At 34.5% G+C, this 22,728-nt stretch overlaps 3 protein-coding genes and 1 non-coding gene across 9 annotated transcripts; 2 read left to right on the forward strand and 2 right to left on the reverse strand.

Annotated features, from left to right (window-relative positions):
• Positions 1-5,148: 5,148 nt before the first annotated feature.
• LOC111788448 (expansin-A4-like) lies at positions 5,149-7,271 on the forward strand. The gene is made up of 3 exons (XM_023668785.2): positions 5,149-5,415; positions 5,761-6,079; positions 6,412-7,271. Exons 1-3 carry the CDS (start codon positions 5,283-5,285, stop codon positions 6,722-6,724), a joined length of 765 nt encoding a protein of 254 aa, XP_023524553.2. The 5' UTR covers positions 5,149-5,282; the 3' UTR covers positions 6,725-7,271.
• Positions 7,272-8,222: 951 nt separating this feature from the next.
• Positions 8,223-8,369, reverse strand: LOC111783092 (small nucleolar RNA snoR143). Its single transcript, XR_002813279.2, has one exon. It is a non-coding gene; the product is annotated as a small nucleolar RNA snoR143 (small nucleolar RNA).
• Positions 8,370-9,636: 1,267 nt separating this feature from the next.
• On the reverse strand, positions 9,637-16,829 carry PAT2 (protein affected trafficking 2). 5 transcript variants are annotated; one of them, XM_023694518.2, is made up of 11 exons: positions 16,388-16,829; positions 16,154-16,230; positions 15,670-15,919; positions 14,827-15,453; positions 14,047-14,220; positions 13,223-13,349; positions 12,999-13,108; positions 12,238-12,438; positions 11,067-12,037; positions 10,677-10,946; positions 9,637-10,164 (listed from the first exon to the last, which is right to left on the reverse strand). In XM_023694518.2, exons 1-11 carry the CDS (start codon positions 16,601-16,603, stop codon positions 9,789-9,791), a joined length of 3,399 nt encoding a protein of 1,132 aa, XP_023550286.2. In that variant the 5' UTR covers positions 16,604-16,829; the 3' UTR covers positions 9,637-9,788. The 5 variants fall into 5 exon arrangements, with proteins under 5 accessions (XP_023550286.2, XP_086977235.1, XP_023550306.2 ...); XM_087121109.1 differs by having other exon boundaries at positions 15,670-15,879; positions 15,964-16,230; positions 16,388-16,454; XM_023694538.2 differs by having other exon boundaries at positions 16,149-16,230; positions 16,388-16,419.
• A 737-nt stretch (positions 16,830-17,566) lies between these two features.
• On the forward strand, positions 17,567-22,289 carry LOC111797869 (protein INVOLVED IN DE NOVO 2). 2 transcript variants are annotated; one of them, XM_023680880.2, is made up of 8 exons: positions 17,567-17,726; positions 18,414-19,351; positions 19,480-19,661; positions 20,326-20,415; positions 20,508-20,795; positions 20,915-21,142; positions 21,354-21,598; positions 21,804-22,289. In XM_023680880.2, exons 2-7 carry the CDS (start codon positions 18,433-18,435, stop codon positions 21,576-21,578), a joined length of 1,932 nt encoding a protein of 643 aa, XP_023536648.1. In that variant the 5' UTR covers positions 17,567-17,726; positions 18,414-18,432; the 3' UTR covers positions 21,579-21,598; positions 21,804-22,289. The 2 variants fall into 2 exon arrangements, with proteins under 2 accessions (XP_023536648.1, XP_023536649.1); XM_023680881.2 differs by having other exon boundaries at positions 21,807-22,289.
• Positions 22,290-22,728: the final 439 nt, after the last annotated feature.

A 22,728-nucleotide genomic window follows, 5' to 3' on the forward strand; every position in this document is an offset into this window, starting at 1 on the left:
AACAATATTTTATATTTAATTGTTTATGACTATATATTTGTTTTAAGAAAAATTCTAATAACGTGAACACTTCAAATTTATTGAAAAAGAGTTTCAAATGCTTACTTTACCCTTTTTTTCTTATATATAACTTACTTTTTTTAATTAAAAAAAGACAATAAATATTGAATGACATTAATGTTTCTTAAATTGACATTGACATTTTAGTTAACATCACCATGGTTAGAATTTAAAAGGTTAAATTAATTATTAAAAAAAACTTAAAAATAATGGATAAAAGTGTGTATTTATGATAGAGTAGTACTTTTAGGTCATTTTCATTAATATAGGACTCTAAATATCTCATTAATTAATTTTGATTGATATAAATTTTATAACTATATTGGGTGTCTTTTTTATATGAAAATTATTATTATTGACAAAAATTAACTTTAATGAATAAATTAAAATTAGATAAAAATGAAATAATTGAAACCATATAAAATAAAATAAAATGAATTTAAAAATATAGGAATCAAAATAATATTTTAATCTTTAACATTACCGATAAACCATGTTACGGCTTATGATCTATGATTGGCCCAATAATTGAATTTGAATGGGTAAAGAATCTTGTATTAAAAAATATTTTGTAGTGTATCTTATTAATTATTTGTTTAGAGCCTTAAACTTGTATGCTTCAACCCCTCCAATATGACATTAAAATCTTTGAATTTTGCTTAAAAAGGGTATTTTAGGTATATTATTTAATTTCAACCCTACATTTAACAAAAAGTTTTTTTTTTTTTTTTTTTTTTTATTATTATTATTATAAAAAAAAGATGGCATGTGGAGTTCTAGTTTGAGCCACATGTATCTAGTTTTTAGTATGAAATACCTAAGATATCTATTAAATGCAATACAATAATTTAATTTAATTTAATTTAATTTAATTTGATCGTGACTAAATTTTAAAATATTTTAATTATAAAAGTTAAAAATCTAGAATAAAATTGAAAATCTGAAAATATTAATATTTTATAAATAATTAAAATAATTTCTTTTTGAAATAAGTAAAATCAAGATGTATTAAGATAGAACACGAGAAAAAGAAACGGGGTAGCATCAACAACGTTAGTTGTCAAAACAACATAAAAACAACAAATCTTCAAATTGTCTTATTGATTTTTGACAAGTCATATCAAACTATATACACACTATGTTACAACCATTAATATCACGTTACTTTTAACCTCAAACTAATTTAAGTTTCAACGTGTCAACAATCCACTTAAATTTAGTTCGATAATTATTTTCAAAATAAATATATTGATGTCGTGACCATAATTTTTCAATACCAAAAGAAATATCGACGAACTAACTTTATTGATATTATCATGAGCATAACTTAACTGATTAAGACATTCATAACCCATAACCCATTACAGTAATTGTAGTTATATCAAAACAAATCTCTGTCTTTAATAAAAAAAAATGAGGTAGGAGATTCAAGTTTACAAGATTGCATGACTAATTTGTTTCTGGACTGCTTTGATTCAGTATTATTTTTTATGCTAAAAAGACCATCGGATGAAAGAAGAAGGAAATGAATAACGGGATCGAAAACAAAATGAAGTGTTTATAAATTCTCGTAGATTTATTTTTGGTTTCTTGAAAAGACCTCAGATAAATAGAGATAACATCTATGATGTTGTTCCACATGGTTGCTTGAAAGAGAGAGAAAGGAGGAGAGAGAGGGGGAAGAGGGAATGTGAAAAAATAAAAAGGGAAAATGGGAATATGGAGATGTGAAAGACATGAGAGAGATCCAAAGGGGAAAAAAAGAGAAATATTTAAAAAGGGGGAAGAAGATGGATGGGGTTAAAGTGCATGTGATTGCTTGTGAATACAGTTATACACCTAACCTTTTTTTTTATTTATTTTTATTTTATTATTATTTAAAATTATAATTATATAAATTAAAATTTTTAAAAACAGCTGCACAAAAAAAAAAAAAAAAAAAAAAGGTGGGGTGGTTGCCTGTCCAATACTCCAACTCAAAACAATACCAAATTCCCCCAAAAAAAAAAAAAAAAAAAAAAAAAAATCACAATTATTGAGTTATGGATCCCTTTTGGTAACTTTTATTATTTCAAACTTGTCTTATATGACCTATTTAAACATGTATGTAATTGGAATCAAATTATAAAATTACCCTTTAATTATAAAAATTGACAGACTTATTATTACCCTTTATTTTATCTTAAAATATATAAATAATCTATTTTTATCTATTAATTATCGCATCAATTTACTGTAGTTTAAAAAAGTTTGAGGAATAAAATTAAGATCTTTCAGAATGGACGGTTGGGATGCAATTGTTTGAAAATTAAAAGATTAAAAAAAGAGTGGTGCGAGTATTAAATAAATTAATGATTAATTACAAGATCCATCCATGAGATTTGTCGGTTGCATATATTTTATATTAAAAAAAAAAAAAACCCTAAAACTGATCATTATAATTATTTTTTTAATTAAAGTCAGAGAGAATTTTATATTTAGAATTATACAAATTACCACTTACCATTGTCCATAATCATTACTTTTTAATCTAAAATTAATTACTTTATCAAAAGGTGTATTACAAAATATTTAAAATTTTTAAATTGAAGCTAAGATGGATGCGGTTGAGCAACCTACTTCCAACTTTATAATTTGTAATTTCTAGAAAACTACATGCATATTTTATATAAATATTTCCACATTAAATGTTACGTCATGCATATGATAGCGACCATAGGTTAGTAAAAAACTAGGATAATATTATTATAAAAAAAAAAACCTCCTCTTTATTTCCTTTCAATGTTCTAGTGGCCTCTTTCACCTTGAAATTTTCATTGCAGCCACCGTCGTTGGTTTGTCTAAGCAAACGTTGTACAAAAATTGTGAAATCATTGTTGGAAAACACAAGTGCGAGTCGAGCTGCAACTATATTTACAAGTCCAACATGATTCAATCCTATTTAACCGGTTCTTAGATTTATATTGAACGATACTCATTTTAACGTGGAATAGAGAATTGGAAAGTATATCATGAATTTTGTTTTCCTAACTTGTGTTAAAAGAAATCAAATATTTCAAAGAGAATATATTAAAAAGAGAAAACCCTTCAACAACTTGATCATCCCCACAATCAATAACCAAAAGAACACCTTTTACACTCAACCCATTTCCACACCTTCCTTGCATCATCATCACTCAAATTTCTCGCTTTTCTTATACATTTCGTCATCATCAAATAACTTAAATAAATTTAAACGCACGATTATTATGACAGCCAAAATCCAATACAAGCAAATATTGTTTGCTTTGACCCGTTACATATACAAGCAGAAATGTTATGTTCCTCTCTTCAACTATTATAGGATCTCGCAATAGAATTCTATACCTTCATACTCTACTATAGCTATACAAAAAATGTTAATAGACTTTTAATAATATCGGGTACTAAGACTTTAAAAAAAAAAAAAAAACGCCGAATGAGTTGATTTTGAAAGGAGAAGCATGAGTAGCTATTTGCAATGTGAATATAGATAGATTAGTTTTTGGGATTTGAGTTGGTTAACCACTTCTTTACTTAATTGGTAAAGTTAATTAATTAATTAATTAATTAATTAAAACTAATCAGTAGTCAGTACAATTGGTAAGTATTTTAAAATTCACATGAGTTTAGTATGTCACCTAATTATGGGTTAATTTAGTATAAAGTTCATTCAAATTATGTTTTTAATAGTAATTAAGAGGATATTAAGAGGATAATTAAACTTTGTACACACAGCTGTAATGGATATGGATGGAAGGGAACACAAATTTGTTGGGTAGGCCCAATCATTTTAAACTCTTTTATTTCCTCTTTTTTATACTAACTAACTTAAAAGGCCCAATTTCAGATACTTCATTTAATCATTATTTTCTTTTTTTTTTTATTTTTTATTTAAGAAGAGGTGCACAACTCCTCCCCCACGTGCCAGGGGAGAAAATTAAAAGGAATATCCTCTAATAAGGGACGGGATTATATTTTCCGTCCCTGCTTCATTTAATATAAGTATATTTTCAATACACACGAGTGCTTCTTTGGTTATATTAAAAAAATGAGTTAATTTTGAAATTCAGGTAACATTTATTTAAGACTATATGGTGTGTTTTTCTTTAATTATTACAGTAATATTAAATTTTAAATTTTTAAAAATTATGTTGGTATAATATGTTTTTTTTATATGAAAATATCAATTTATTAGGATGTATTTTTTTATAAGTTTTCAATGAAAATTTTAGACTAACAATATATTTTTTTTTTGAAAAAATAATAAACAGAGAAAAATTATACGTGGGAACCCAATTCCCACAAATTAATGAAAAGGAAATTTCCCACGGATCCCTGTGAACATCTCTAAATTCAGGTCGTGGCAGACTTGAATCTTTTAACCTTAAAAGCAATTCCCACAAATTAATGAAAAGGAAATTTCCCACGGATCCCTGTGAACATATCTAAACTCAACATGCGGTCGTGGCAGACTTGAATCTTTTAACCTTAAAAGGAGAAAGACCAGTTGAACATGCGGTCGTGGCAGACTTGAATCTTTTAACCTTAAAAGGAGAAAGACCAGTTGAGTTATAATCACGACATCACTGATATATCTAAATTGTGCTTACATGAGTATATCAACTTCATGGGATAAATATGTAATAGATTAGATATGTTTCTTAGTCTTTCCAATTATTACTTATATTATGTCAACTTCACCAAAGACTGTCTAATTATTATGATAGAGAAGGGAGATCGAACTTTTAACCCGAGCAACACAATACATTCCGAATGTAGTAGTTGTGTCATATAAAATGTTGTTAAATGATTAATGAGGCAAAGTAATAAAATTTACTGTTATTTGTGAGTATTTCCAATTTTAGAATAATGGGAGGATAAATTCGGTATAAAATTCAAGTTAAAAAAAAAAAAAAAAAAAAGTTACAGAAAGTAATATTAATTTCTGAGATTTTGTTTGATTTGGTGAATTTTGAAATATTTAATATTCAATTTAAAAAATAAAAAGAAATAAAAAGAAATAATTAAGATAAGATATTGTAGAGAGAGTAATGTAAGGGCGCAGACCAAACGGCAACTGAATCAACGGTGATGATTTCGTCCGTTTCACTTCCTCTCTCTGTGTTTTCCCTCCATAAATACCGACCCTCTGTTCTTCACAATCTTCATGTTCACATTCAAATTCCCATAACCACACAACAATGCCTGCCCTTGCGTTTACTCTTCTTGCTCTTCTCCTCTCCCTGCTTTCTCTCGGACCTTCTTACTCCGACGCTCAGTGGCAGAATGCTCATGCTACTTTTTACGGCGACAGTGACGGCTCTGGAACTATGGGTACCTTCTTCCTTCATACTCCTTTGTCTTTAATCTACCGCATTGAATTGTTGATTCGAATTTCTGATTGGAAGGAAAATCTTCTCATATCTCTTCAGTGGAATTTTATCGAGAAACCTAGCTAGTTCTGAATCTGCGAATGATCGCTGGTTAATCGAGAATTGTGTGTGTTTGATTTTTTCAATCGGACTTTGTCTGAGATACCTAGATGTGAAGAATGATCGTTTGAATTGAATTGATTACGAGAGTATTTGTGTATTTGATTCAAATCTTGCGTTTGCCTAATTATGAACAAACGGTTGAATTGATGTGAGAAAGAATTGTGTGCTCGATTGATTGATTCAGGAGGTGCTTGCGGTTATGGAAACTTGTTCGACGATGGCTACGGTGTGAACACGGCGGCGCTGAGCACTGCTCTGTTCAACAACGGTTTGAGCTGCGGAGCTTGTTTCGAGATTAAGTGCGTTGACGATCCACAGTGGTGCCATCCCGGGAATCCGTCAATTATCATAACGGCCACGAACTTTTGCCCTCCGAACTTCGCGATTCCGAGCGACAATGGAGGGTGGTGCAACCCTCCCCGTCCTCATTTCGACCTCTCCATGCCTATGTTCCTCAAGCTCGCCCAGTACAAAGCCGGAATTATTCCCGTCACTTATCGCAGGTCAAAACAAAAACGCCCTTTTCTTTCCTCTTGGGATATATTACTAATTTACTATCAATCCAGAGTTTAATTAGACCTAAAACAAATGAAAATTTCATGAATTATGTTAGTTTATTAGTTTTGAAAAACTAGATTGAGCTAAATCAAGCTAAATTAATCTTAAAATATATAGTTTCACTGTACCTAAGGGGCAATGGGTCCATGACAACGTAGCTCAATTATAGGAAAGAAAATTAGAAATGGTATTAGCTTGGGAACTTCTATTAGTACGTTTGAATTTATAAATATGTAGTGTTTGTGAGCACTGAAACATTGATTTTGTGGGTGGACAGGGTGGGTTGCGTGAAAAAAGGAGGAATAAGATTCAGTATGAACGGCTTCCAGTACTTCAACTTGGTGCTCATCTCAAACGTGGGAGGCGCAGGGGACGTGGTGGAGGTGAGCGTGAAAGGCAGCAGCAACACCAAATGGATGAGCATGAGACGCAACTGGGGCCAGAACTGGCAACCCGACACTGTCTTGGTTGGTCAGTCGCTGTCCTTTAGAGTCACAACCAGCGACCGTCACACCGTCACGTCCTGGAACGTCGTCCCCTCTAACTGGCAGTTTGGGCAGACGTTCTCCGGTGACAATTTCAGCGTCTAATTTTGACAATGGAATTTGATTCTTTTCATTCAAATATGGGGGAATAGGGTTGTGTTAGTGAGCGTAGTTTTGGGAGGGAAGTTTTTGTTTTGGGAAGATGGAAATGATACCAAGTGATACTGTAGGAAGAATAAAAGAGTTGGGGTATTTTTTATGAAAGAAGAGGAAGGTATGGACTCGGTCTATTTTAAACCTTAATTTATATATTACAATTAGATCCACACATTGTTGACTTATGAACTCAGATACCCATCATAATACTAAGTTTAAATATACGTTTGTTTTATCATATATAGTGTTTTATTTCAAAATAACCTTTAAAAATTTTAAAAATAAAAAATAAATTTATTATGATCAACAAATTTTCATTTTTTATTAGTGATTAAATAAGGAATTAAAGATATCAAAAAGAGTAAAATGTGAGAAAATTAGTTAAAGTTAGTTAATAGGGTTTGATAAAGGAGAGAGAAATGAGAGATGAAAAAGATGTTAATAGTTTGTTGAAAATAATAAAAGAAGAGGTTACCGGAGGAGTTTTGGTATTTGGTGACATGGAAACAGTGCATCATTTGTGGAACAAATTAAGCTTGCACACTTGGCAAATCAACTTGGCCCTCTGACTAAGGGATAATTGTAAGCATTTGAGACACTTCAAACTCTGTTCGGAACAACGTTGAATCTTCAAAACGAAGATAACACTTCACTTCATCGAAAACCTATGAATCTTTTTGAACTTCGAAATTCTGTGATAGAGAAATGAAATATGTGATAGAGAAATGGAAAGCTCTCTATTAGATGACCACAACTCTCTACAATGACATAATATTGTCTCACAATCACACTCTTGATGACAATGGACTTGTGATTGTGAGACATTCACTATCCAACGACAGAAAGTAAGCTAACAGAAAGTAAGCTAAGTCAATTCGTTCTTACATCACCGATCGACGTAGGCCTCAGATTAAGTTTGAAAACAAGGGCAGAAAAAAAATTTCAAAAGAGAAATTTTGAAAGAGAGAAGTATCAACCGCTCACAATATATAACCTAAATAGAGAAATTTTGAAAGAGAGAAGTATCAACAGCTCATTCCTCTACTTTAAGCTTTCCCAAAAAGCCTCATATCAATTAGGTAGTATTTTTTCGTTATAAATTCATAAACATACTCATGAAACATTCCTTATTCCTTAAATTAGCCCAATTCTCTAATTTTGGGGTGGTGTAGGGTTGAAGTTTATAATCAGGGCATCATTTGCATTATGGATTCCTTATTCCTTAAACTAGCCCACAAAAATTTTGAGTTCTTAAAACTTCAAACGGCACATCTTAGTCCCTAAATTTTTAATAGATTCATGTTAATCACTAAAACAAATATTTTAGTGGGATTTTTTTTAAAAAAAAAAAAACTTCTTTTATCTTTCCCGTCATGAAATTTCAGAGTAATATTTCAACCATACACACAACAAAAGAGGGAAAAACGTCAAAATGAATGAGGGAGGGAAATATGAGATGGAATCAGTAGACAAATGGGATAAAATAAACCCATAATCTGTGGATACCATCCCTACGGTTGTCTGGCCGCTGCCTGATTGCCCAAACCCCTTATCCTTTCCCGGAAAAATTTATTTCCCCGAGAAAATCAAGAGAGAGAGAGAGAGCGATCAGGCTTTCATTGTAGCATCCGTTGTTCAATGAGAAAACCCACGAAGAAAAGCTCGTTATCTCATATAAATCACAACGAATGCCAAGAATTCAAACACAGAACGCTGAACGCTCATATCAAGTGCATAGAACATCTGAAGAACCCGTCACTGTGAGAGAAAACCCTAATCCAAAAAAATCGCAAGAAAACAGGAGCGAAAGAAGATCGAAGAAAGTTCAGAAGATACCAGAGCCATCATTAGAAGACGGCGGCACCTTGAATCAATCTTTTCCTCTATCGATCCCTTTTCTCGGAAAGAAATAGATCAGAGTTAACAATTCGAATCCCAATCCAGCTTCTCTCTTTATGATCATAGCCCACGCCTTTAAAAACAAAGAGAGAAGGTGAACTCGAATACTGGGCGATTAGTGAATGAAATTATAGGAGAATGCGATTCCGAGGGGGGAAGAAGAGATGAAGATCGAATGCTTTCTGGTCTCTGTCAAATTTTTGGCGCTTCACAATGGAGGAACTGATTTAGGTTTAGAGAAGCGGCGAAACTGAGATTAAATAGGGGAGTTTTGGGCTCGTGCTAGGGCTTCCTTCTCTTTTGATTCACTTATGATATGACGACATGTCGAACTACTTGGATTGGACTCGTTCTTATTTTAACGGTATCGCTGAACGACAGGTCCATCTCTCTTTGTTTTGTTTGATTTATTCTTAAATTCTAAATTAATTTTGATAAAATTTTAATTTTTAAAAAATAAATTTCTCTTAAGAAGTGTTTAATATACAAAGATTAAAGTATTTTATCGATATGTTGATACATTTATATATCGAACAATACCCAAAAATATTTATAAAAAAAAGTCATCGCTTAAATATCAATATAAATACCAATAATAATGTGTCTAGCTTACTGTGAAAATTAAAATAATATAATAATAACAGTAAATTATTAATTATATAATTTTTTAAAGAAAAATGCATTTTTATTTTAAAATTTGAAAAGATGGTCAAACAAATTTGAACAAAAACATAATTTTTCTTTTAATTTCTTCATAAAAGTAGTATTTTAAAGGGTTGTTGTTTTTTTTTTTTTTTTTTTTTTTTATCCAAAGCTGTATTTCAAACAGTGATTTATCTTAATGGTACAGAAAAATATTTTAAATTTTGTTAATTTAAATAAATACACAACAAAAACATTACGAAATATAAGTAATTGTAATTAAAAAAAGAAAAAGAAAGAAATTTGCATACAAACCCATATATCATTATAAAATTCTAAAAATCAATGTATATTAACAAAATTTTACAAATAATGAATGAAGACTAAAGATTTATCTTTCTAAGAATCAAAACATGAAACATGAACATGAAACAGTACAAAATTTGATAAACAAAGAACTGACAGTTACCTTTTACTGGTTGTTGTTGGGGACAGAGGGGTTGCCTAAGAATTTCACTATCCTGTTCAACAAATTCAACCCAAATACAGTTTCTTCACAGTTTACTTTCACAGTTACATGTAGGGGTTCTAAGCATTTTCCTTCAACAGTCAGCGAAACCAAGCACGGGAATGAGTTGCTCAGAATCTCGGCGCTGAACCGTAGGCACAAACCGGATGCGTCGTCGAGAAAGTTAGCAACTGGGAGTTCCATGGATACTAGGAAAACGTTTGCATTGCCGAGCATCTTCAATGCCAAGCTCTTGCATATGCGAAGAAATTTATCTTCTTCTATTGGTCTCTCACTCTTTTCATCGTTAAGCTTCCCAAGGTGGTCAGTGAATGTGCATCTAAAGGACACAATACAGCCGAGTTAGACCAGCAAAGATGAGGGAGTTTTTTGTCGTCTAAATCGTCTACTCATTCTGGATAACTTCCATTCGCTATAGAATTAAATTACCGATTTAAGTTCTTTCGTCTACGTCTAATTGGATGCATGAATACTTCTTCGGGGTGGGGGATTCAAAGTTGTATGAAGTTTAAGCGCACGGGAAATAATCTAGAACATAAAAGTATACAAATAAAAAGAAAAAGGGCTTTCTTGGAAAAACTATGCCAAGAAGGGGAAAGATGGATCCAAAAAATCCAGCTGAAGGATGATATCATTTGTTCATGCACGTACTTATAATATGTACAAAAATTAAATATCCTAAATGTAATAGCCAAGCTTCCCCTCAAGGTTTTAAAACGTGTCTGCTAGGGAAAGGTTTCCACACCCTTATAAAGAATATTTTATTCCTCTCTCCAGCCTGGGATATCATACTAAATTATAGTGAAAAGAACGGTGGTTGGATCTACTAACCTCCTCATGTACTCAAACATTCCTGGTAGCCGAGACTCCTTAGCTGTGAAGGCTTCATTGTCCATCGGAAGTGGCCTCACAAAATATCCAATGTCAGGGTGCAGCTTAACAGGATACATCTTGCCATTACAGTACAAATTTAACTTCATAGGCAAGAGGTGGTGATTGAATTGAGCCTCAAGAGTTCTCTTGATAGTCTGATCAGGTCCCAAAGAGGTAATTTTTTCCATGGAAACTGGCGTCATTACAGTGTTAATAGATGTAGAGGAGCTGAATTAACAAATTTTAAAGAAGTTAGGCACTATAAGGCATGCATGAAAACCTTAATATACGTCTAGATCTATCCATGCTCGATGATATGAACAAAGAACGTGCAAAACTAAATCTCACCTTTCACTTCCGACCCGAACTTCGTCTTTTGAATCTACAACTTCGTCAGATTCCTCGTGGGTCAACATAATTTCAGTCATAGACTCAGTAGAACAGTTTTTGAAGGATGCTTCAATACAAACATGAAGAGGAGATATATTTGAAGTCTGGGATGAAAATGAGTACTCCACCTTCAAGCCATCTCCTTTAGCAGAATCCAGGAGTTGATAGCTTTTGCGTGTCACATGTTTCCCAAGATCACCTATAGATATTCTAGCAGAGGAACTTCGAACTTCAGCCTTCTCTGAGGTACTTACAGTTGCTAAATTTGGCTGTTCATTCAGCCATGATTCTAGGGCGTTCTTTGACATCAATTCATCCAACTCTGAAGAACCAGAGGGAGAGGCTCCATTCTGAATGTTGTGAGAATTGGCATGATCAGAAAGTTCGATCAAAGGATCAGCACCATCATTTTCCTGCGGATGATTTGCCCCATTACTTTCATCCCTGCCACTAGAACCACTGAAAGAATGCTGAGAATTATAACCTGAAGCACTATCCTCATCCAAGGATCCTGATGATGACTCTGTATTATCTGTCTCATATGAATCACTCTCAAGTGCTCCATCTCTTGACGTACTTGCAGCTTCATCCAAGGTGCATGGTTTTGGAAGAGGTTCATAACCTGGCGCTGCATGAAAAACTATTTGTGAAAGAGATCCCGGAAGATAAAATCGATAATTGATAGGTTCGGGTTGTTTTGCTTTTAGTTGTCCTCCAAAAATGCGATCTGCAAGTTCCCATGACCGATCTCTGGGTTTGGATCGACTCTCTTCAGGAACTTCCATATCCAAATGGGATGACAGGAGCTTCTGAATAAAGGAAGCACGATCACGAATGTCATAATTTAAATCACATTGTCCCACTTCGAGCATATAGCCTAAAATTACTTTACATGTTAGCATATCTTCCTCTTTTGCTCGCAATAAGACCTACAGAAAAAGCAGAATCAATTAAAAAAAGGATATCGAGTAATTAGTATTACCTAATTGAAATTGATTAATTAACAGTAGACCAGAAATAGTTATATAACAACTTCATTCATCTTATTCTCACACACCACTTGAATTAAATGAACTCAAAATATAAGGAGTGGCAGATCCGAATTGCTAAATGCAGTTTTTCAAAACACCTTAACCATTGTATTCAGTATCTGAAGCTTCGTTTCCAGTGCTTCTGAAATAAACGATCTTGCAAGATACTTAGCCACGATAACCAACATCCTTGGAATAATATCCCCCAAAGTGCTATACTCCCCTACCATCCAAATAATCATGGCACGGGCTGCAGGAATCTTGACCGAATCCAAGCCACGAATCAACTGAATAATTACCTGTAAAAAGTGTAAAGAAGAACTTGAAAACAAGATTTTGAATGATAATTATGCATTACAAGGAAGGTAAATATGTCTTACCACCAAAGATTCAAATATTGACGTCGATAGCGATATAGGAATTTCAATTTTACAGAGATATCGATAAAATATTGATAACCATGAATATTTATAACCAAGCACCACTAGTTAATTACCACTATGCCCATACTACTATCCTACTAATATTTCCAATATATCCCTTACTAGTACTCTCACAGTAACACAACCCAACAAAAATGATCATTACATTATTGCATGTTTCCGTAGAAAGTATCCATGCTGCAAGAATCACAATCTTTAACTTGCAGACGGTTTAAAAAACATAAATATCAGCATATGACTATCATGGATATTACTATTATGAGGAAACCATACAAATGAAAGCCTTTATATATAAAAAAGAAACATGCATAAGCTCAACAATTTAATTCCATAGTATGAGGCGGTATAGCTACTAAGATTAAAATAAAGACAGGGATGAGGAAAGGTTAGAGCTCAAAAGAGATAGATAAGAATGCCTTCTCATGGCTGGCTGGATCTTCCTTTACAATTAACTTGATGGATGCAATTGCCTGAATCAGTACAGCTGCCTCTCCATCCATGGCCCCATTGTCACAAGTGGAAGTTTCTGCAATTTTTTATTTTAGAGTTGAACAAAAATTAAAAAATTAAAAACTTCAAAAAAAAAAAAAAAAAAAAAAAAAAAAAAAAAAAAAAAAAAAAAAAAACACGAAGCGCATACCCTGTTTAATTAAAGACAATAGCCTATCCAAACACATTTTGGCTATTTTTGGGAGCCGCCCTGCACATAAGCCAATTGCAGCAACCGTATCAGCTGCAAACCTTCTGTTTGGGTTTCTAATGTAATCCTAGAAACAAAAAGGAAAGGTTTGCTAACATCAAAGGCTTGAAGTCTGATGCAACCAAAAAAAAAATAGCATTCGATATAATCAACTAAAAAATCATTAGGTTCAATGATAATGAAGCAGAGAAGATGAAAAATGAATATTACCCATTCAAGAGGTACAAACTAACAAGATATTCCGATTTACTTCGCTAACCCCCAACTAATTATTGCTTGCCAAACTTAACATATGTAATATGGAGGTCATGCATCTCTATCACTAATCTTCGGCATTTAAGCTTCCCAGTAAGAGCTCCCATAAGAAAATCATTTTCTTTGGGGTATTTTTCATCTCAAAGTGCCTTTCAAAGAGAGGGCTTAACCAAGGGATTTACCCCCAGATAGATCTGAAAACAGTGATATACTTGTGAGAGGCCCGAGGAACCACATTTACGTTCATATCTGATGATATTTTCATCCTGTTCTATTTCTAGCTTCTATGTGGTGTTTTCACGAGGTTTAAATTTCATTTTCTTATATGCAAACAAAATGGAGACCTTTTTGTTTCTTAGAGGTATTGAGGACGTGGATTCTTATATGTCCTCTGTATTCTTTTCTTTATATCATACGAAGGTATAGGAAGTAAACTAATTTTACAATCGCCACATGACAACACAAAATAAAATCGAGAGTAAAAAAGGTAGGAAATGCATAAATATTACCTGAAACTCATCAAGGATTGGTAAAATAAATGAACCAGTAGCAATGGATGATAGTATCTCAAGCTTCAATGCTTTAACTTGATACGAATCCGAAGAGCAGATGAAGAAGTCTTCATAGTGTGGAGCAAATAGAGAAGGCATTGCCTTAGCAAACACTTGAATATTACAGAGAACCTGTGGAGGTCAATTGATATTTATTACAATCTGTCAAGAGAAAACCGCTGGATGATAAAATAGCAATTAAACAAAAAGTATGTATATATGCATGTGTGCAGAGATATGGGCATTACTTCAACTCTTAGTTTTAAACTGTGAGAAGTTCAAAATTCTTATGATGGGCTAAGAAGCACACAATCTCAACTAACAGCCGTTCACCTCTTAGCTTTCAAGAGTGAAAATTTTAAAAATTGTATAATCTTGGACGAACTTGAGCTTGAAACCTCAATAAGAGAATAGCCAACATGAGCACTCAATTTATCAAGGGTTATATCCTCGACTAAGAAATCACAGGTTCAAATTTTCATCTCCACACCTTGTTGAACTTTAAAAAAAAAAATTCAATGTGTGTGTCAGGCTAAAATATGCAAAAGCCTCCCTACTATCTTTCCAAATCCCTTTCGCATGGTCAATTGAGATGAAAATGATCTCGCTTATTGGAGGATTGTCTGAGTTGCTCCTAGTGGAAGCCATTTATAATAAGTAAGGAAGGCATTTAATAATATGCGGCCTCCCAATTGAAAAATACGATAAGATTAAAAATATCAAGAATAAGCAAAATACCACATATTTTGTAGCATCACATGATCCGAGTAGAAACACTAATGGTTTAACAATTCTTTTTATGTTCTCCCTTGGAGCCATAATCCAGTGTACGCTGGCAGCAGCAAGAACCACTGCACTGTTGTTGCTCCATAACAAAGGTGACGTACACTCCAATAAGATCCTGATATCATCATTCTCTTTACTAGACACAAAATGTCCATCATCCAATTTTGGGAAAACTTCATTCGAATAACTTAGTCGTGATAGATATTCATCTGGTCCTTCAGTATAACATCTAGATATCATATTTGTTAATGCGGTATCATTAAATCCATTCATCTCACTTTCTTCACTGGCTGATGTAAAATTGTTTGCAAAGCCATTCTTTTCTGAACCAGAATTCCCTACAGATTGCAGAGAATGCATAATAGATTCCCTAACAAGCCCAATACTTGCTACGACATAGCGTAAAATAACTCCGATTAAGATTATTTGACCCCATTCCTCAACATCAGGTAAGACCTCACATAACCTTCGATAATTTCTTCCAATCAAAGTCAGATCATTTGGACAGATAGAAGCAAATGCAGCAGCGGCAGCACCAATGACACCAGGGGAGGAATCGCCCAACAGTATCAGAATAATCTGCAAAATATTGCCAACTTAATTAAAAGTGCGGTAGCACTCAGCAAACATAATGACCTTCTATGGAGTAGGAACACTGAATATAAGGGTTGAGCAAGCAAAGAATGAGCCAACAGACTAAACGTAATACACATTTCCCCCTCTCTTTGACCTTCCAATAAACATCCATGGTCTAGTAACGACACATTTACTCGTCAAGCCATGAATCAAGCAAACCTCTTTAATAGCCGTGGCATTTTCTTCCAGTCGCAAATCATGAAGCTTTGGAAGAGCATTGGCTGCACATTTTCTGACATACACTGACGGGTCCCTGGCACATTTCCTCGCTGCCACAAGAGCGAGAGGTGCAATGTCATGCAGACGAATTCCTGCCATGGTCCGCATTGCCCACGCCCTCACAAGAGGATTCGTATCCACCAAATCCTTCTGGAAACAATTGATAGACAGCAATGCTTCATTTGGACGCCTAAAGTGCAAAACATACCATAAATGTAACATACATTGTCACACCTCAAACATTCACCAATGGACAACAAACCATAACTCAGGAGCAGCTCATGATGATCGAACATAGCCGATGTCACGACGCTAAGATTACGGAATTTAAAGCCGCGATCAACCACAACACAACCATTACTCTAGATGAAAGAGCAAGGAAAGATATTTATGACCAGAAACTAAAAGGCGAAATATACCATACTTTTCAGCATAATGCAACAGGTACAAGTATACAAGCTTCTTCACCTCCAACGTCTGCGATGCAACATTCTTAACAACCTGAAGTTCCATTCAAATTAAAATCAGAACATGTAACCACTGAGACCTCCAAAGCTCAACGAATTAAATGACGCCGAATTTCAAGCAATAGAGCGTGAGTACAACAAATAATTACAAGGAGAAAAAAAAAAAAAACTTGTGCTTCATTAAACATCACCTGAGGGAAGAAGTTGGAAACGTCACAACCCTGAGCAATGAGAGCAAGTAAGCGCTTGAGTGCCTCGCATTTTTCGGAGTCAAACCTGCTGTCGAGCAAGGGACCAATGTTCACGTCCACGGGATCGTCGTAGAGGTGGGCGTCTGTGCCGATCCGAGACACCATGGTGGAAGCCTTGCTCAGCGTGTCGGAGGTTGATCCAAATTGAGTGAACATTCTAGACTCGATTCCAGCTTCTGAAATAAGAAGTTTCGAAGAGAAACGGAAACTGGTTCAAGATCAAGAATCTCGATTGAGATTTTGGCCGGTGATGGCAGTAAATTCCGGTGGGTTGAGATGAATTGAAGAACGAGTTCTATTGCCGCGCCATTGCGCTGTGTTTATTGAAGAGACTGAGCGGCTTGCCGAATGGAGAGGTAAGACGGAGGGCAGCTGATCCTGTTTTTTCTGTTTTTTGTTTCAAATAAAAAATCATTAATATTATTTGATTCGTATTTGGTTAACTTCCAAATTTTTTTGGTATATAATTATTTTAAAATTCAAATCTAAATTAAGTAAGTAATTAAAATATATAATAATAAATTTGGGATTAATTAAAAATTGAACAGTTTTCAAACAAAATAAAAAAGAGTGAAATTTGACGCAATAAATTATTTCAGTATTTTTTTAGTATAATGATGCAAAATTGAAAATATAAGAATTTTATTTTTAAAATAAATGTGTTTAACTAACAAAAAATAATTACATTTTTATATGACATTTATTTTTAAAATTTATTTTGAGAGATATGTATGATTAAATATATAAATAAATAAATAAAATAAAATAAAATAAAATAAAACCCTAAGATAAGGACAATTATTGTAGTTATTAAATTGCGGGCAACCCTCAAAAGTAATTTCGCGATATTCGTAGGCGCTGGCGTAAATCCAGTAAAATGCTGCCACGTCAGAACGCTCAGAAGTCAATAAGCAAAATTTTGTTGGTCAAAGCTAACAGGATTCGGCCTCGGCCATGGAGATTGACGCTTTTGGAGTGTGTGTGAGCCTGTGACGATTCCCTAAACGCGCTCACATGCGCGCGTACGATATTCATCATCTTTTGCTCTTAGCCTTAGCGTACCAAATCGCGGACCCCGCGCAGGCCCCAGTTCGACTTTGTCGCATTTCCCCGTGTCTCAGCTTTTTCTACTGTCCAAACTCGGTCCTCACTCCAACCCCAGTTCTTGGATTCGCTCTCAATTCGCGAATTCAATTCCCCTTTTCTCTCCCAGCTCAGAGAACCACCACTCGCTTGTTTTTCTGCGCCAGACGCCTCTCGATTCTCCGATTGTCGTCAGGTGATCTATGTTCTGTTTCTGCTTTGTGAAGATTTTGTTCTCTTTTCACTTTTCTGGATTTTGTGTATGCTTCTATCTGAATTGGGGTGGATTAGGGAGTTCACAATTACCTTGCCCATTTCATGCATGGATTTGCTTCTGTTTTATGAATAAAATTGCGATGTATTGCTCTTTGAGCTGGGTATTTGAGATTCTTGCATATCCCTATGTTCGACATTTGGTTTGGATCATCCTTCTTGTTCTTATTTACTGATCTGGTTTTACTGTCCAGGTTTAGCTGCCATTAATGGAGTTCCTTTACCTCCTTTCACGTGGAAGTGTGATTTAGCTAACATTTTCTAGATCTCTTTCTTTATTTTTTTATTTTTTTTTTAATTTTACACATGATCTTGGGGTTTAGGATGTCTTTCATGGGTTAGGGGTTTGTGGTTGTCCCGAACGCTCTGTAGAGAAAATTTCCTTACTTTATGATAAGCATAACATGGTTAAACCTCAATGTTTGATTGAACGATGTGAGTCAGCAATTAAAATTGTCGCTGTGTCTGTCTGTCTCTACTGGACAATGTTATCCTAATAATCTTTGAAGCATCCATTGTGTCATCTACTGTCTTTGATTCCACTAGATTCAAATGTCACAGACAAAATTATATTTAAATATGAATTTAACTTGAGAGATTTTTTCTCTAGGTGCTGTTCATCAAGTTGGATGGGAAGTTCCACAGATGATTCTGATGTGGACACTGATATCAGTGAATCTGAATTGGAAGAGCGGGAAAGCAGGTCATATGAAGAACTGAAAAATGGAAATCACATCGTGAAACTCTCGCACGAGACATTTACTTGCCCCTATTGTACGAGAAAGAGAAAGAGGGATTTCTTATACAAGGATCTCCTGCAGCATGCTTCTGGTGTAGGCAAAAGTTCTTCCAATAAACGGAATGCCAAAGAGAAAGCTAATCATTTAGCTCTATTGAAATATTTGGAAAAAGATCTAGCTGATGCTGTTGGTCCATCAAAACCTGCTAGCAACAATGATCCTGTTATGGATTGCAATCATGATGAAAAGTTTGTGTGGCCTTGGAGAGGAATTGTGGTAAACATTCCAACTAGGCGTACAGACGATGGACGATATGTGGGAGGAAGTGGATCAAAGTTTAGAGATGAGTTGAAAGAAAGAGGATTTAATCCCACAAGGGTTATTCCATTGTGGAATTACCGGGGCCACTCAGGTTGTGCTATTGTGGAATTTAATAAAGATTGGCCTGGTTTGCACAATGCTATTTCGTTCGAGAGGGCTTACGAGGCAGATCATCATGGGAAAAAGGATTGGCTGGCTAAAGGTACTGAGAAACTAGGACTTTATGCTTGGGTTGCCCGTGCTGATGATTACAACGCAAATAATATAATTGGGGAACATTTACGTAAGATTGGAGACCTTAAAACCATATCTGAAATTATTCAGGAGGAAGCACGGAAGCAAGATAGGCTCGTGTCCAATCTTACAAGTATCATTGAGCTCAAGAACAAACACTTGAAAGAGATGGAGAAAAGATGTAGTGAAACTGCCACCACCCTTAACAATTTAATGGGGGAGAGAGAGACATTACTTCAAGCCTATAACGAAGGTTTCTTATATAAATCTTTAAAATTTTCAAAGCAGGACATTCATTCCATGTTCTTACATATTGCTTTTTCTTTCATGGAGATTCCAAGTTGCATCACTGAACTCATGTAATGTTTGTCACATCTGCAGAGATCAAAAAAATCCAACTGGGTGCCAGAGATCACCTTAAGAAGATCTTCAATGATCATGAAAAACTAAAGTTGCAACTGGATTCTCAGAAAAAAGAGTTCGAGTTAAGAGGAAGAGAACTGGAAAAGCGTGAAGCACAAAATGAAAATGAGAGCAAGTATCTGGCTGAAGAAATTGAAAAGGTACACATTTAGGAAGAAAAAAAAATGTTCACAGGAAATCATTTATGCATTAAATTGTTAACCAATTACAAAAAGAGAAGGTACGTTCATAGTGGTCGATTCTCTCGACGACTGTTCTTGGGTTCATGATTTGCAGAGGTGAAGGGGAAACTGGGTGTCATCTTTCACCAATCTTTTCCGGTAGTTATGACAAGAAGTTAGTCGAATCTGAATGTCAGACATATGTTAGGAGACTTCATTGCATTCCTCAATTTATTAATTTGTTAATTAAATTTATTTTATGATAACTTATTGAATTTATGTTTGACTTCTTCAACTCTACCTATAGATCCATCCCTGCATATCTACACACACAAAGAAGGCACAGAATTGTGCAGTTTTCCTTTGACATATCAACTTGCTAGTGTGACAAACATGGTGGTTTCCGTCTTGTTCAGAAACGGATTTATATTACTTATTGATTAGGATTTTCTGATTTGTTGCTTTCTGTAATGTCTGAACCGACATCCATGGGATACATATGAACGCTGCAGTCTATGACTTAGTGAGCGTGTGATTTGGTATCATGCTTTTGTTGTGTGCATGCGCGTGTTTTTTTTTTTTTTTTTTCTTGTGGGCATGGAGAGATTCTTGACCATTAAACTCATGTTCTTTTTATTTTCAGTATGAGGTGAGAAATAGTTCTCTTCAATTGGCTGAATTAGAGCAACAGAAGGCTGATGAAGATTTTATGAAGCTGGCAGATGATCAAAAGGTTTGTGGCGGGTGTGCTCTATCAATCATCAGAATATTTCCTTGTCCAAATTAGATCATAACAGGGATTCACATTTATTTCTAATGATTCAGAAACAAAAAGAGGACCTCCACAATAGAATAATCCGACTGGAAAAACAACTGGATGCCAAACAAGCACTAGAGTTGGAAATTGAGCGTCTTCGTGGGACATTGAATGTTATGAAGCACATGGAAGATGATGAGGATGTGGAAGTCCTCCAAAAGGCAGAGTCAATTCTAAAAGATTTGAGTGAAAAGGAAGGAGAACTCGAAGAACTTGATGAACTTAACCAAACATTGATAGTAAAGCAGCGCAAGAGTAATGACGAGCTCCAAGAAGCTCGTAAAGAGATAATTAATGTAAGAATATTTTGTCAACTAATTTTTTGTTCATGTTGCTAAATGGGTACTTCTGTTTTTCCTGTTTGTAAATTTAAAAATTCGAACTCCTAATACAGTTTAATTCTCTCATTTCGTAGGCTTTTAAAGATTTGCCTGGTCGTTCTCACTTGCGTGTCAAGAGAATGGGTGAATTAGATACAAAACCATTCCATGAAGCAATGAAGAAAATATATAACGAGGATGAAGCAGATGAGAGAGCTTCAGAGCTGTGCTCATTGTGGGCAGAATATCTCAAGGACCCAGATTGGCATCCTTTCAAAGTAATTAAGGTCGAAGGGAAAGATACCGCCGAAGGAAAAGATAAGGTTATTCTTGAATTTGTATTTTCATTTTTGGTTCACTTGGACGATTCAATACTCATGTATGATTCAATATGCTGTGTAGAAGAAAATCACCAAATATGCTAGTTTTCTTCATTCTTTTCTTTGTGGGCGTTCTCGAGCTACGTAGATTCTCCTTACCTGCAGAGGCCCTTTTGATGTTTATGTTTAACCATTTGTCATTATGCTGTCTTAGGAAATTGAAATTTTGAATGATGAAGATGAGAAACTGGAAGGTCTGAAAAAGGATTATGGCGAGGAAGTATACAAGGCTGTGGCGTCGGCTTTAATGGAGATAAACGAATACAATCCCAGTGGACGGTATATAATATCGGAGCTATGGAACTACCAAGAGGAAAGGAAAGCAACGTTGCGAGAGGGAGTAAAATTCTTACTGGACAAGCTGAATAAAAACAACTAGAAAAGGGAAACACCCTGAAGGTTGGTATTCAATTTTGTGGTTGCTAAAATATACTGGATTTTTTTGACTGGAAATAAGAACAAAAATGCAGATTAGAACTCGTTATGTCAGCCTGAATCCTTTTCAAGCAATTGCTACTCCTACATTGGTTTTCTGAAAGTAATTTGCTTGGCTCCTGGTTTGCATCATTCTGTAAATAACATTAGATTTATTGAACTGCTGCAGCAGCCATGATGATTGAACCAACAACATTGCCTTGAAATAAAACGCAACACGTTCTTTCGGTCAGCATGCTCGTATGGAGTCATCTGATATTTCTTTACAGAAAATCAAAACATGGGCGTGGAGATGAAGTTCTCTTCCTTGCAACTAGAAGACATAACCAGGAGATGGAGGACTATGAGCCAATAAGTCATGTCACTGTATGTGTTCTGTATCAATTATTGATAATGCAGACTTGTTTACCTATTATCATTTACTGATCTTACTATTTAATTTGCTCTGAAAACATATTATACTTTGTCGTCTTTGATCCGAGGGGCAATTTGTAACCTACATGTAATGTCCAGTCTAGAGACTGAGTGATAATTTCTATCTTATTCATGTTTCAATAATATAAGAGCTTCTGAGCAATTTTATGAATAGCTTGGATAGCCATTGTTGTTGAACTCTCAGTTTAAATTATTGGGATGATTTGGTTCTTTTTCTTTACATTTCTTCAGAAATTACAACTGTGTCTGATTAAAGCCAGACTTCTTCATGTTAATGGTTGTTCAGACCAAAATAAGGTTTCATACTTTGTCATGTGTGGTTTCAGACCCATTTGGTTTCTACTCTGGAGGTACTTTTTCTTGGAGGGACCATAAAGAAAAGGAAGGTTAAAATATATTCTAGTCTTTGTAATTTAGTTCTTTAAACTTTTTTGGTCTCTGTTCGTTTTAACCATCGAGTTCTTGCAACTGTTGAAGTATCCATAACATTATATGATAAACAAAAGGAAAACTCCATTCATATACTAATTTACACGGTTGATTAAGTTTATGTTTCAAGGATTTTCACACATCAATTTAAACCTCTACGAACACAAACCCAGTTCTCAAAAATAGGACCTACATGAAAATGAATAGATTCTTGTATTCTCTCTTGCCTT

The sequence above is a fragment of the Cucurbita pepo genome, chromosome 1 (genome assembly GCF_057944985.1).
Source record: "Cucurbita pepo subsp. pepo isolate OVF chromosome 1, ASM5794498v1, whole genome shotgun sequence".
NCBI classification, from domain to species: Eukaryota; Viridiplantae; Streptophyta; class Magnoliopsida; order Cucurbitales; family Cucurbitaceae; genus Cucurbita; species Cucurbita pepo.

Bases quoted from the DNA above. Each gene is read 5' to 3' on its own strand.
- LOC111788448 (XM_023668785.2), top strand. From the start codon at position 5,283: ATGCCTGCCCTTGCGTTTACTCTTCTTGCTCTTCTCCTCTCCCTGCTT. The intron at 5,416-5,760 runs GTACCTTCTTCC...TGATTGATTCAG, and splicing joins TGACGGCTCTGGAACTATGG to GAGGTGCTTGCGGTTATGGA. The intron at 6,080-6,411 runs GTCAAAACAAAA...GTGGGTGGACAG, and splicing joins ATTCCCGTCACTTATCGCAG to GGTGGGTTGCGTGAAAAAAG.
- PAT2 (XM_023694518.2), bottom strand. From the start codon at position 16,603: ATGTTCACTCAATTTGGATCAACCTCCGACACGCTGAGCAAGGCTTCC. The intron at 16,231-16,387 runs GTGATGTTTAAT...ATGGAACTTCAG, and splicing joins TTTCCAACTTCTTCCCTCAG to GTTGTTAAGAATGTTGCATC. The intron at 13,350-14,046 runs GTAATATTTATG...TTTTGTTTCTAG, and splicing joins CAATCCTTGATGAGTTTCAG to GATTACATTAGAAACCCAAA.
- LOC111797869 (XM_023680880.2), top strand. From the start codon at position 18,433: ATGGGAAGTTCCACAGATGATTCTGATGTGGACACTGATATCAGTGAA. The intron at 19,662-20,325 runs GTACACATTTAG...TTTTATTTTCAG, and splicing joins TGGCTGAAGAAATTGAAAAG to TATGAGGTGAGAAATAGTTC. The intron at 21,143-21,353 runs GTTATTCTTGAA...ATGCTGTCTTAG, and splicing joins CCGCCGAAGGAAAAGATAAG to GAAATTGAAATTTTGAATGA.